This window comes from Lepidothrix coronata, unplaced genomic scaffold (assembly GCF_001604755.1).
Source record: "Lepidothrix coronata isolate B3197 unplaced genomic scaffold, Lepidothrix_coronata-1.0 Scaffold48, whole genome shotgun sequence".
Taxonomy (NCBI): Eukaryota; Metazoa; Chordata; class Aves; order Passeriformes; family Pipridae; genus Lepidothrix; species Lepidothrix coronata.
In genome coordinates, this window is record NW_016690228.1 from 4,088,738 (window position 1) to 4,103,879 (window position 15,142).

A 15,142-nucleotide genomic window follows, 5' to 3' on the forward strand; every position below is an offset into this window, starting at 1 on the left:
CCTCTAAAATCATCAAGTTCAACCATTAATGTAACACCACCGTGTTTACCACTAAACCATATCACCAAGTGCCACATCCACATGCTTTTTGAACACTTCCAGAGACCGTGATTCCACCACTTTCCTGGGCAGCCTGTTCCAATGCCTGACCACCCTTTCAGTGAAGAATTTTTTTCTCATATCCAATCTAAACCTCCCCTGGCACAATATGAGGCCATTTCCTCTGGTCCCGTGACTTGTTACTTGGGAGAAGACACGGACCCCCACCTTGCTACAAGCTACTTTCAGGTAGTTGTAGAGAGCAGTAACAGTGAAGTACAACAGCCATGGTGGGTTTATCTGTTGTGCTTTAAAACTAGAGATCACAAATTTGCCATTATACGTTGCTGCAAGTATTCAGAGTTGGGTTGGAAACCTGGTTAACAACAGAGCCAGAGCTCAGGCCAGAAAGAATTACTTAGAGACTTTGCTTGCCATTTGTTGGGATAGCTGTCTCTCCAGGGACTTGGAAAGAGCAAGGTGATGCTAGTGGGCAAAAGCAAGAAAAGAGGAGGTGCTGCCCATGGAGGTAGGTATGAGAAAAGATAGATTTAGGTGGTCGACTAAATCTTAAATCTTAGACGGTCAGTCTTAAATCAACTCTCCCATAAGGAGCCCAACCCTACATGCCCTTTAACATGCCTTGTGGGTGTGAAGGAAAAATTAGCATGTGCTCTGTTCTCTGGAAGGAGGTGCTATCTTTCTCAAAATGGGCTTTCTGAGCAGAAACATAGGTTTCCCAATCCCACACTTCCCCCCTCCCCCACCCCCCACAAAGCAACAGCAATTTTAAAGGAAGAGCAGCATCACCGTGTGTCAGCTGCCAGTTATGGCACCCCACTGAAGTGTCCAAAGCATGCACAGGTAGTTTGACAGGCACACGGTGTCACTTGCTGTGACAACCTAGGAGCAAAAAGACTCAGCATTTGGCCACAGAATCAAACCTGGCTGTTTGAATGGCCTTTTTGATGGGTGAAGTTTTGAAGCTGCTGCTGGAGTAGCAGATCCAACTTGCAGGGTGATGTGAGCTCCCTCTTTCCCAGGAGCACAGGGCACATTTCCCAACAGGGCACATTGGCGTTCAGACTTTGGCCCAGCATGGCATTTTACTGGCTATGCGTTCCCACAAGCTGTCAGCTTGAAGTGCTGTTTAAAGCATGTAAGAACGTGTCCACGCTTGAAGAGTTATCCAAAGGCAGTCGAATGTAATGAGTCTTTAAATTGACTTAAATGAGCTGGAAATCAAACCTCTGAAGCAATTGCTGCTCAGGTTACTCACCACCCCTGTAATAAGGTAAACTTTGCAGTATGAAGCACATTCACCCTGAAGCAGAGATCTGTCAGACTTGGAGCTGCAGGGCTACAGTATCTTTTAAGCTTTGTTGAGCCTCTCAGCATGGGAAACCCTGGAGAAACAGGAGATCAAATGTACAGCACAGCAACATTCAGCAAGCATTCCCCTAACCTTTAGTGGGAGTGATTTGAGCTTGGCAGTAGCCTTCAGATCAAATAAGTACTCAGCTAGTGGCATTTTACCCTGTTTATTGACATAAAGGGGGTTCTGAAATGCTTCCTGGGGTTTGCTGTGGGAGCTTAAGGCTCCGCCACAAAGCCCTGTGACCTCTCCATCTCCAAGGGGGTCCCCTGTGCCACAGGAGGGCAGAGAAGGGGGAGTGTTGCTCTAAATCAGATGCTGCTTCCTGCAAATTTCCCAGTGTTGGGCTGTCTTCAGAACAGCTCCTGTAAAGCATTAAATGTGCTTAGGTACATTTTACAAAGACAACAAGGCAGACCCCTTCCCTCCCAGCTTGTCATACCTTGTCCCCTCTTTCTCTCTCAGAGACAGAAAAAAGCACCATAACATTGATGCTGGCTGAAGGCAGTCCAACAATAACGCCTGCCTTTCCATACTGACATAGAGGGAAACAGGCTCCATAGTCTGGACTTTACATCGCTCATTGCTCACTCACTGGGGAACTTGACCAGGTGGCAGTTGTCTGACTAAGCCCTGCTGACTTTATTTCCAGCTTGATACTTCATTATCAGATGGGTTATTGGGTGCTTAATGAACTGTGAAATTGCTAATGCTGTCCCTTCAGTGCTGTAATTTCTGCAGTCTGTAATCTTTACCCTGTTTCCTTAGCCCTCTACTGAAAAATGGGATTTAGCATCACTGGCCAGAAGGCATTAACTGATTTCACTCACATTTCTCTGGGTCTTCAATGTAGACAAAAGCCGTCCTTAGTGCCCTCAGCACTTCATCAGTGGCCACACAACTATAATCTGTGCAAAGTCATTTCTTATGTTCCCAACATGCAGTTACAACCTTGCACTAAGATTTTACCCTAGTAAAACACAGAAGTATTGATCAGAAGGGAAATAGCAAGCGCTAGCTCTTTGCAGCTCTTTCTTCACAAGGGCAACCTCATTTCAGACAGGTAGGTGCACATTTCATTCCAAGTGGATATGCTTGGGAAAAGGGTGAGGCTGCAGTCTTGTGAAGGGCACAGACTTTAGGAACATGGCTCCCTAGAGTGCTGCCCACTGCACTCCAGTGTTCACATTTGTAATCACTGGGATGTCTAGGAAGCAGTGAGAACAGGGTTTACCTCTTGACAAAGCAGAGTAACCAAACCAAATTTTATACTGAACCTTCACCACGTGTCTCTGCATTGTCTCCTGGACAGCTTTAGCCATGGAAATTAAACTTACCTTGCAGACCCTTTCAACAAGTAGAAAAGAATTGGAGCCAATACCAAAGGAATGCTTTTCTCATATTATGACCTTTACAAGATTTTAATCCAACTTTCTGCTCAAGTTCCTACTGTTAAAAACCAGATAAAAAGTATTAAGTCCTACTCAGCTGGTTTTATTTTGTTCTTTATGGATGTACATAGAAATGACAATATGTATAGATCTAAAAGCCAATAAATGGAAAAGAGCTACCAGTTAAAAAAAATATTGTAAATCATAAAAAATTAGGCTTATTCTACATCACAATAGTTAAATGACTTGCATCAAGCTGATACTGCTGTTCATTTTTAACCGTTGCTGTTAACAACTTGTGGAAAATAAACTTTCAGTGTTCCATTTCTTTCAGTCATTTGTATTGCTCTTTTGCTTCACTCCAATGAGACAATGAAAGTAGTTTGCCCTGTGGTTCAACCACTTTCTACTTTCTAATTCCTTTTCACTAACTCAGAGTCATCTTGTAAATTACAGGAGAATGTACAAATGAATCATGTCTGCATTTTAGGAACTCCTAAGAATATCTGTGCTCAGCTAAATTTAGTAAAATCTGCCTAATTTTAGTCTGGGGCTTAAATCTGGTCGGCAGGGTTGTCTTTGCATTAATGTGTTGCAGTGTGCTGTAGCAGTGGATCTCCAGCAGGAAGTTGTTGGCAATGGAACCCAGTGCCCACATTGTCCCTATTGTGGAGGTTTACTTTGAAGTAGTCTTAGTCTGGATGTACGTTAGCAGCTGGAGCACATCCATCCACGTTTGGTTTCACACTCTCCAGAGGCACTCTGATACTGAAGTGTGGCAATTTAGAACCATAGGGAGAGTTGCTTAGAAACATCTCCTGAGGCAGAACAAAACGCTAGTAAAAGGCTAGATGAAGTCCAATTTTCCATTACTTTGTTCTTTCTGTTCTGATGTCCTCATAATTGAAGTGCTGATGGTTAAAATCAAGATGAGAAAGGTTTAGACCTCGAAGAGTATAGATAGATTACAGGACATGCTTAGAATCATAGAATCATAGAATGAACTGGGTTGGAAAAGACCTCCAAGATCATCAAGTCCAACCCTTGATCCAACACTGCCATGGTTATTAGCTTGATCATTCGAAGTCCAGAGAGCTTTTAATAAACATTTTCCAACAAATTCCTGAAAACTGCTGAAAAAGAAATCTGTGGTTATCCCATGACTGAGATCCATATGTTTGCTGTTAAATTTTTGTCTGGCTATGCTCAAACAACTCTTGCTGTTAGCTTCAGGTAGCAGAAGCAGGTGCAACTCCAGTTATCACAGTGCAGGTTTGGCAATTGGCAGCAGCAGAGAACCAGCTATCAACTTATACAATTCTTTTCAGCCTGTACTTTTCCTCTTTCCAAAGCAGCAGGTTTCAGCTTCCCTGACTGTTCTCTCCATCTCCACTCTCACTGTCAATGAAGAACGGAGCCCTGATTTTCATGGCTGAATATTTCAGCGAGTACCACATCCCATGCCACGTAGACCAAACCACGCCATCATCATGGGAGCCCTTGTACCTTCCTCTTCTGTAGTATCGTCCATTGAGGTTTGCGGCATGGCACCTTGTGACGATGTAGGAGAGGGAAAAAGGGAATTATGCTTAGCGTGGGAAGATATTGCATCATTGCAGTGCAGTACAGTTTTCACACAACATACATTTAGAAATACCAGGGTGGGATGGAGATGTGGTTAGTGCACTTAGTGGAACCCAAACAAGTATATGGGTCATACTAAAGCAGACACCTACACTAGTCACAGAATTCAGCCTGTAGACTCCTTCAGGTGTATTAATTATGGACATTATAACCACAGTGCCTAAACAGAGGGGTGTAGTGCCATTTGTTAGGCTCTAGCTCAAGTGTAGGCAGCTCCATATTGACACTTAAAAATGCAGATGTCTTTTAATGAAGGTGAATCCTACTATTGATGTAGCTTCACTGATTTCAATTGTTATGTGATGAGGGTCTTGCCAAAGGGGCTCATCCTGCAGTAAAGCAGAGAAAAACTGAGAGTGGTGTGTCCATGGTCCCAGGGCAGGTGAACCTGAGTCCCTGCCCATTGATGTGTGACATATGCCCAACTAGCAAATATACCATCACATCTGTTATGGGATAGCTCACCCCCTAGACATGCTCCACAAGAGAGAAATATCCTTTGTACATGCTTCAGCTTGCTATGGGTACAGTTGTTTTCTTTTCTGGAGTATAACCCAAAGCACTTTTAGGAATTTTAATTGGGCTTTTTTCCTTCCAGGTCATTGGCCCCTATGCATTTGTTCTGACCCATTTTCCTAAAGTGAATGCAACTTACCTGTGGCCCATTTCTTAAAATGAATTCAACTTACCTGCTTTGCTATAATGAAAGAAGCAGTTTGCTTTCCTTTGAGGATCTGTAGGTGTGAACATCTTAGGTTTGGCTGTGCAAGGTGGCAAATGAACACAGCAACCTCCAGCTGCTGTAAGGCAGGCAAGTCCTCTCAGCTGTACAGCCACCCACACTCGACTCATCCGAGAGGAATCAGCTATTTTCCATACCTGTTAAACCACCAACCGCCCTTATTCTCTGATGCACAGTTGCCTGCCAGGAATCGATCGTGATCCTTGTCAAATGTGGTGAACTGCATCCCTCTATGAGAGGCTGACCACTGATCTTCAAAATTGCTCCCAGCAGACAGAGCGTCGCCAGCGTTACCAGAATACGTGCCAAACCATAACCTGTAATTGTCCTGCAGGAATATGTGACACATGTCTTTGATATCAGCTCATTCGGTCCTTCCTCCCATTTTTGAGATCAAATTTGCTCTCGCCATTTTATCCACTTTTGAAATCAAGGTTGACTTTTGTCTCCGTGCTTTAATGATCCCAGTGCAGATCAATGAAGGATTTAAACTTCCAGAAGGGATTGCTAATTACTGCTGCTGCTACAAAGGGCTTCAGGTTTGTCGTGGTTCAACAACCACTTCATACACTCTACAGCAAGATGAAAGGCTCTTTCTAGCTGACCAAGAACAAACTTAGCAAAAAATTCTGCCAAGTAGTTGCCTTTATAAACTGATCAGTTGTTCAGCTAGAATAAATTCTTAGGCATTTTGCTCTTCCGAGGACTAGAAGTCATCTGATTTCTGGCTAAATGGTCTGGTCCTGGTGGGAATAATTAGAATAATAGTTCCATTGTGCACAGCTAACAGGTCTAAGAGACATTTGATATGAGATGGATGATTACTTTTGTGTTGTGGGCTTTCTCCTGTCATCATAGTCCTCCTTTCTTTATGAAAAATGGCAATAAGGTATTAAAATGAAGCTGTTCAAACTTTTAATAAGAAAGCTCTAATCACAAACTGAGCATAATGTGTACATTTCTGGAGCAGTGATGGAGTTGGTACTAGGACTGGTCCATGCAATGGAACTCATGTCCTTGTTTATTTGGGCTACTTGCATGTGGTGTTCAGAAAGGCAAGCCTGCAAAGAACAGCACCTGTATGGAGCAGGATGCTGTCTACAGCTAGGAAGCAAACATGGAAATACAGGATGTTTCTGTCTTTGGGCTTTCTGTGTCTGTAGCATGAGGTGTAGTGCTACAGGTACCTCTTTTCAAGATAGGAACTTACAACTGCTCTTTCAAGGCTTTGATTAAAGTTCAGTGTTTTATTTTAAAACAAGGTAGAGAGGTTTTGTTCTGGTGCTTGCCTTTTATGTGACAGTCTGAAACACTCCCTTAGGAAGTAGGAGAATAGGGTTCCATTTTGTTGCAGAGGTTCAAACCCTAAGGGTCTTCTCACTCGCAGCAGACTTTTTTAATCATGAGACTAGAGGCAAGAACATACCTCTTTGTGCCCTGCAGCAGAGAGATGGACTACCATAGAGCTGCCTTCAGTGCCGCAGCAGAGATAGCAAGAGAGCATACACACATTATTCTGTCACCTGGTGACTTCGACACTCCACAGTTGTAAGGGAAAGATCCCAGGCTTATGTCCCTGCTCCCAGGACTGTTTGTCAGTTAGACAAACTAGGAAGCCCAGGGAACCACAGAAGATAACTTTCGCAAAGCTGTAGTTACAAACCTGATACTGGTCTGATGCTGCATATGCAGATGCACCACCCTCACAGACCAAAACAAGCAAGTCATGGCTCTCCCCCTTTCTTACCTGCTCATTTGCAAGTTGGAAATTTTCATAGACTGCGTAACGTCTTTCCCCATGCCAGTCCATCAGTTCAATCTTTAATGAGCTCTCTCCTAAACATAAAGTTGTGTCCTGTTAGATGAACTATCTAATGCAAATTACAAAGAAATCTGTAGAGGAAAAATACTTGGACCTCTAGCAAGCAGGTCATAGATGTGGTCATTGCCCAGCCAGTATTCGTCATTCTTGCCCTGGAATCTCCCAAATCCCAGTTTGTATTCATCCCATTTCCTGCAGTGAGATACAAATATCAATTTCAGCATGTGAGGGAATTAGGTAGTTTGTGACACTTGGATATGGTAACAAGTAAAATTTCACCTGTATTTCTAGACACTGTTTTCTGAAAGTATCCAACTCATCACAAGCTGAGCTGAGATTTGTCACTTTGCCTTAGAAGTAAGTACAACTCACAGCTTACTTTTTCTCCTGCTAAACCTGTGCACACACATATATTGGGATCAAACCTTCAAACTGTCAGATGTGATGCTCACAGGGTGAGGTTGTCAGTTAGATGAAAAGGGAAAGCAGAAGCTGTCACATTGGTCTTCAGCAAAACACCTGATATTGTTCTTCACCAAGTCATAATTCACATGATTTATGTATTATCTTTGATATTCACATATACTTCCTGTGTATCATCATTTCCAGTTTTAGTAACCCTGTGTTTATTCCCACTTTCATGTTGTTATTATGGATATTGAGTCTACCTGACCTACATACTAGTCAATGCTCCTCTTTGGGATGTTTTCCTTTCACTTGAACTGCCATGGCCAGATAGCTATAACTCTCTGGGCAAGCCAGCTTGGAGTCAGTTGAGGTAGCTTTGCAATGGACTGAACAGACTTTAAGAGGCACTAGATAATCCCTGAAACTGTGTGTGCTGTGATAGTGAAATAATCTGCATGGGGACATTTCTTCTTTACTGTGCTACCAGAGCATCTCTCCTCCTGTAAATTTCTGTGTGAAAGTCACCTCTCTGGGACTTTGTATAGAGAAAGGACAATCTGGTTTGGCATCTTTTTGAATTATCTAAATACGGTAATAAATCTTACAACATGCTGAACATAATTCCTGATATGGAAACAGGTATGTTCAACAAATCTCAGTCTATGCACTAGCAGCAAATACCTGCCAGTTTGGAGCTTTTGACAGTCTTCAATAATGATAAAACAAATATGCATTCAAATGCAGAAAAGCTATGGAAAGGATATGATAGGTCCAATTTGAAAATGGCCTCTTGCTGCCAGTAGGTACCACCAGATTGCTCTAATCTTAAGTAATCATCCAATATGCAAGACTAATATATAGTCTTGCATATCCTGCTTCACAGGGGTGGGGGTTTGTCAGGCAGCAGGACAGGGGTGGGAGCTGTTGGCCTGACTGAAAGCCCTCTGGATGCAACAACGATGCACCCACCTGTTGAAATTCTCCCTGCCGTTACTCCGCCGTTGGATGACCGTCCACCCCCCTCCATCAGACATCTCACAGTACACCAGGAAAGGTTCTCGGTCTGCTCTGGGCCTGATTCGGTAGTAGCCACTTTTGGTGTTCTTCCGATTATACACTGCAGAGCAATCTAGGCAGAGTGGTATCTGTTTGTTAAATGGTGTGGTGGGAAAGCAAAGGGATATGTGCCACCAAGAGAAGACATCACTGAGAGGCTGTGTGGGACAAGAACACTTGGCTAGCCTGTGTATAGCTATGCAAGCCCTGGAAAATTAAAGCAAATGGTTCAGCAATGTAGTAGCAAGGCTATTTTGCAAATGGCTGGGCCTGACAAAGAGCAGTAAGGCTCGAGAGCCTTTACAGCCATGCCTTCTGAGGGAATCATTCCCAAATCTTTGGTGAGATACAGGACAGCTGCAGCTTAGGCTGAGGCTATAACATTATAGTCATGGAGGACTGAAACCATCTCTGTCAGCAAGATCATTCGCAGGGAAGCTAATTTCCATGTGGACAGTAAAGTAACCTTAGCTGTATTTCAGATAGAATCAGGGAACAACAATTCTAAAATAAGAGGCTAAGCTTCTGTGACCAGCTCTACAAGGGCTGTATCAGGACAGAGCCTTTCAGGACCTCAGTGTTCTGCACTTTCAGTGTAATCCCCACAAAGGATAAAATCTTGGCCACAGGCGAAGATGCCATTTATGACCATGTTCTCAAAATAACACCAAAGAACATGCATGCCTGTTACTCTCCCCCAGAAGTGGCTTGGCTCCTCTAAACAGGTTTCAGTGCCTGCAGCTGAGCTAGGCGCTCTGAACTTCCCTAAGTCACTCAGAGGAAATGGGCTCTTCAAGAGCAGGGCCCACCTTTTGCCAAAGCAGATGCCTAAAGTTAAGTCTAATGGAAAACGTGAGAGGTGGCTGTTCCTCTCTGCAGCAGAGTCCCAAGTGAGAAGCCCAGCTTCAGGTGTCCATGTTGTGCTTGGATGGTAGCTGCCTAAAGATTGGCCAGCTGACTATTTGCTGCTACCAGCACCACTAGTCAGCTCTTCTCCTTCCCATGTATCTGCATTTTAAAATACAATCCACTTAAAAAAATTTAAAACTTTTAGCAGAAATAAAATATGACACATGAGACACTGCTGGGAGAAATTAACATTATGGCACGTTACTGCAAACTGTACCTTGGTCATAAACTATCAAATTTCCACTGGTTGTGGGTAAAAGAATCTCATGCTGCATGCTCCTGTTGCCTGAGAACAGCCCACTTTTTGTTCTGTGGTAAGTGTTCTCCAGGATGTCCTTCAGTTGCAGGTCGTATAAGTAAAGCAAGTCTTGAAGTTGTTTTAACCTTTGTCTTAAATTATTGTTGTCTAGGAGGCAGACATCTTTATCCTATGGAGAAAATGAAACACCCCCCCCCCATGCTTCAGTCAGTGGTAAGTACAGAGAGGCAGAGAGAGGAGTATCTGTCTCCTCTTGACCCTAACATGTCATATTGCCACTGTGGATCAAAATGATTTGATGGTCGTATCTTGCTAAGATACACAAATCTTGCACAGCATGAGCTGTTAAGTTGAATCCAGTGAAAATGGTGTTTCTACAACAACCTTGGCATTGATCAGAGCATGCCAGAATATGATCAGATGCACAAAAACTTACTTTGGACAAAAATAATTTGTCTTGACCCCCATTAAATGAGCTCAAAGGGAAGGTTTGCAGACTACAAAAATGCTCAGATTGATAAGAGGGAGAAAACTCGGCTCTTGCACTGCAGACAGGGCAAACCAGCAAGGTTCCAGAATCATCTTTGTGTAAAACTGGAAGATAAAAGAGCTGATATTTTGGCTACAAAAATATATATTTTTAAAAAAGAGCTTGTTGTTGTTTTTAATTCTTAGCAATGTCAATTCTGTCACCCAGACAGCTGCACAGCCCTTAATGCTGTGAAAACTCTGTATTATCAGTACAAGAAGAGTGACATTCCTTTAATTGCAGGTAGATGCTTTCTTGCTCTACTCTTACAGATCTCCATCCCTCTTGTGAGGGAACATCCATCTCTGTATGACTGGGAATGGCGAACCATTGAGAGATTGCACAGACTCTAACTGAAAGATACTCACGGAAAACCTGGGTGCAGGTGAGCTGAAGCTGACCAGGAGAAGAAGGAGCAGCAACCTGTGCATCATGACACACACTTCTTATCACCTGAAAAGAAGCCATAGATAGGCTGCACTGGAGGTTTCTTTAGTTCCTCTCGCAACCTAATCCCCCTCACGGTTATGTTAATTCCCCAGAAAATGCTGTAGGATTTGTTAAGGAGGTTGCTTGAAACTACAGGCAGGACAAAATCAGAGGAAAGATGCATATTAAGGCAAAGATAAAGCACCAGTGCAGCATGCTGACAGGGGCATTGAGCCTTAGGTCTGAGCTCCTGATTCCCTGTAGAAATAAAACCCTGTGTGACTTTCCAGCAGCCTCTTCTCCCAAGTGTCCACACAGTTGGGAAGTTACTCAGCAATCACACCTCCTTGGAGCACTCTTGCAAAAATCACACAGTGTTTATTCAGTTCAACCTCCCCAAAGTTACAAAGAATTTTACCTCCTGGGTTGAGCGACCATGGACATTGCCCCTCCTCAGTCCCTGGAGTGGTCTGTCAGGATGGGATTACCTTGAATGCCAAGGGCAGAAGTCACACATATGACAGAGTGGAATGGGATAGTTTTTCCTTGGATTTCAGTGGAAAAGATCTCTGCTGCCAATCTGCCCCAACACACAGATGTGACTTTCATTAGAGAAAAGCTAGAAAAAAATGATAAGTGCTGACACTGGGAACATGCAGTTGAGTGTGAGCGAACAGTACAAATTGTTCCCAGTGCACTTGCATGATGCTTTAAAAAAAAAATTAGAAAAAAAATCTGAAAAATAGGCTAAAACCAACCCCCCTGCTTCACATCTGGAAGTGCTGCAGAAACTTGGCTACCCAGCTCTATTCTCTGAGCGACGTGCTTTGTTCCAGCTGTGGCTCTACTAGCATCTTTGCAGCGGCTGATGCTAGAGCTGCTTCCAGAGCCAGCAACAGGGGACTCCTCTGCCAAGATGGGCAGGCAGGGCCCAAAGCAAGCCAAGGGAAGATCTCCATGCAAGTCACCCATAAAAGATGTTGTGCAGAAGGATGTCCCAGCACATGGTAATTTTTCAGCTCATAGAGAGCAGAGTTCAATATTACAGCAAGGGATCACTGCCAGCCCACGACCACTAGTGCAGTTCACACCCTCCACAGCCATGCCAGTGCTGCAGCACTGGTGCTGAGGTCAGAATCAGGCTCCACACAGAGCACGTGGGTAGAGGCAAAAAGCTAACAGGAAGGATGGGTTTGAGCGACAGCTCCTGAAAACTAGAGAGAGCAGAGCAGAGGGAAAGAAAGCAACTCCATCCGTGCCTTTATCAACACACGAAATGAACATACCTGTAACTTGCCTTTCTTCAGACCTCCTTCTAATAAGGTTTTTGTCCTTGAAAGTCAACCGTGAAAGAAAGTGATCATAAACCTAGCTGCTTTTCTAGAGGTTGATGAGATTTCCCTCTCCAGAAGGCCCACATCAAGGGCACAGATGAAGAATGTTTCACAGCACCAGGCAGTTTCACAGAAAAGATACTCGCAATTCCTCATGGGAAAGTTAACCAAATCCCGGGTTTTCTGTTGTTACCCAATACTCATCTTCCTGCTTTCCAGGGACAATAAGCGACAGTAGGCTGCTATCAACAGTGCTCTCCAAAGGAAGGGGGAGAAGGTCTCTGCTGCTTGTGTACTATTACCCACCTTATTTGACTAGGAAGCTCAACCAAGGCTGACTTCTTTAAGTGTTTATATGAATCACTCAGTCTAATGCTCCCAGTGGGAATTTTAGCTCATGTTTTAACACAGCCAGGCTCATTTCACCAAGTCCTGAAAGGTAGAAATAACACAGCTTTTCCATTCAACATTCCTTTTGCTGTTTAATCTGTTTTATAAGAACACAGCTGTAATGCCAAAGGAGCTGCAAATCTGAAGCAAGAAGTGAACACGGGGGTATTAAGCAAGATTTGCTATTAGACTGAAATCTCAGGAGGTTTGTAGTTGCGTAACTCTCCTCCAAGCTGGATGATTAGATTTGTCTGTTAACACAAACAAAGACATTTGTGGAAAAGAGAACGAAAACCCAAACCAAACAGATGGGTGACTCCCTTTGCATTAAGGCCAAAGAATTACAGATTACTTTAAAGAAAACAGCAAGAATGTTCCATTTTACAGTGTTTTTCAGAGGAGAGACCATGGGGACAAAAGACAAGGCATATAAACCCACAGTAAACTTCTGTGCTACTCTCAAGGAAAGCAGGACTATCCAGCTACTACCTAGTACAGCAATGCTGTTTGTTTCTTAAAAACTGAATTCCTCTTCTCCCACAAGAACCCTGGCCCATTTCACTGCCAAAGGATTATGCAAACAGTGCTTTTCTTCTCACTTCTTTTCTACCCCCAGTTTTAGGCTAGTGTTGACAGCTATGAAATTAAATGAGCGAAACACCTCCACATCTCCTCTTAGTGGGTACTTAGCCCTTTCTTCTGTCCCTTTGGCCAGGGACTGCAGCTTACAGCAGGGTACTCAGTTACCTCCACTGGAGCACAGGGAGGCTACACATCATCCGCCAGGGCTTTCATTCACACCAGCATCTTTCGTAGCTGGACACATCCAGACAGCACTCGAGATGCTGCACAACAATTTATGCTCTTGTCTAGGAGACCAACATTCTCACTGGCCCTTAAGCATCTCCTGATCCCAGATGGGATTGCGGCAGGGCTGAGTTTGTGGTGGCAGTGTTGGAGTCATGGTGTAGGCAGCATGGTCAGTCTCTGCAGCTGTCTGCAGGGGCATATGGTTAGGGAGCATCAGGCCTCATGTCACTAAGTCCTGCTGGTCCCTGAGTAGGAGGGAGAGGTGAAGCTACAGTGCCAATGAGACTCATACATGTATGTTATGTGACTGCAGCTTTGCAGGAACAGGACTCAATCTCCAACCCTTCTTCAGTGACTGCCAAATCATCTCTCAGAGCGAAGATATCTGTAGCATTCTCATGCTCTCTGTAGGACTCCACTAGTGTTGACCTCACCAATGTCTGCATGTGAAAATCCAGTCAGCTGGAACAGGATTCTTGCATACCTGCTTCATGATTAACTTTTTTTCCCAGGCTAGAGGAAGCTTTAGGAATATCTGAAGCACAAGAGAGAAGATGTCATGAGGCTAAGTTCACATGAGGTGGGTCTAGCAGGAGGGTGTGTTCATGTACTGCTTCCACTGGCTTGAAGCTAAAATAATCAAGTCATCATAAAGAATGTGGACACTGTGATCACTGATGTTTCCTCACAGATATTGAAATCCCTAGTCAACGCGACTGTAAATGCTCTTTTCTTTTTCCTGGAAAACACATGCTTCACACTTATTCTGCAGTGCAAATTCCTGTTTAGTTACTTGGAATGAGGTCAGATTCCCTTTTCTTAAGATAGTCAGTGATTCTTGTCAGCAAATACTAACAGTCTCATTAAATAAAAACCTCCCCACCCTGCTGTCCTCCACCTTCCTTCCAGCAAAAGTATTTAGGTGCTGAATAACAGTCACAAAAAACTATTATTCACACATTAAATGCACAGCCAGCACATGCAAACTGGTGGATAAATGTGACTGAAGAGAATGGTTATGGGGTAGCTCTTGATATTCCTACAGTCATTGGACACTGGGGTCCCTCTGAAAAATTGGCTTGGGATGAAGACATGAAGATGACATCTGAAGGATATGCACACCCCCAGAGTCCAAAGAAACATCACTGCAGATGGAAGACAGTAGTGGGATCTCAAAACTCTTCCAAGACCAGTTTCTTGTTGTCTGTTTGTTACAAAAGGTGGAAGAGAAGAAATGAGGCAGACTGCTTCAGGCTCCAAAGGAGGCACAGAGACTGAGGATTTCAGAGCAAGTCTCACTGCCTACCTGTGCTCTAGGAAAATTCAGGGTAGTCTGGACTCAGCTCAAAGCAAAACAGATCATTTGCAGTGAATCCAGGGGCTCTATGCATTTGCATTACTTTTATATTTCCCTATCAAATCCCACCATCCATGAACATCCTGCTCAATGGGAGGGACTGCAGATCACGATCTTTTGCAGGCACTGCAAGTGTGGAGGTACATACCAGGGGCCTGCAGGCCTTTGATGCGTGAGCTAGTATACATCTTCTGTAGGAATCTTGTGCTGCCAGGTTTTTTAAAACAAAGTTAATATATGAGATCTGAAACAAATATTTACTGTTTTTTAATCTAACAATAAAGGGTTTCATCAAAAGTAAGATAAATTTAAAAGATCGGGATGACATCAGAGACCATAGTTTCAATTTATGAAATAACCGAAACTAGTATATGCATATGAGAAGTCTGTGGTTTTTAAGCAAGGCGTAACCACAGAAATCTGTGTACAAAGAAGAAGTAATAGTGGCAGACCATGAAACATGCTAGATCTGAATGTTTTGATAACATTCAAAGAGCAAATACATAATTCAGTTTAACTAATGAGTCTGCATGCAGCCTATGAGTATCTAATGGGTTGACACAACAAACGTTAGGTTGTCCCCCCAAGTTCCTTAAAATGATCATCTCACTCCATGGGGATCAGCACGGCCAAGTCAGATATGGCAAC

The 15,142-nt window shown here is 43.5% G+C and overlaps 1 protein-coding gene across 2 annotated transcripts; it reads right to left on the bottom strand.

Moving 5' to 3' along the window:
* Positions 1-2,887: 2,887 nt before the first annotated feature.
* LOC108497470 (fibrinogen-like protein 1) lies at positions 2,888-12,148 on the bottom strand. 2 transcript variants are annotated; one of them, XM_017815104.1, is made up of 8 exons: positions 11,890-12,148; positions 10,543-10,627; positions 9,604-9,814; positions 8,391-8,550; positions 7,108-7,205; positions 6,939-7,027; positions 5,329-5,519; positions 2,888-4,356 (listed from the first exon to the last, which is right to left on the bottom strand). In XM_017815104.1, exons 2-8 carry the CDS (start codon positions 10,606-10,608, stop codon positions 4,167-4,169), a joined length of 1,005 nt encoding a protein of 334 aa, XP_017670593.1. In that variant the 5' UTR covers positions 10,609-10,627; positions 11,890-12,148; the 3' UTR covers positions 2,888-4,166. The 2 variants fall into 2 exon arrangements, with proteins under 2 accessions (XP_017670593.1, XP_017670591.1); XM_017815102.1 differs by lacking the exon at positions 11,890-12,148 and adding an exon at positions 11,022-11,174.
* Between the last annotated feature and the right edge of the window lie 2,994 nt (positions 12,149-15,142).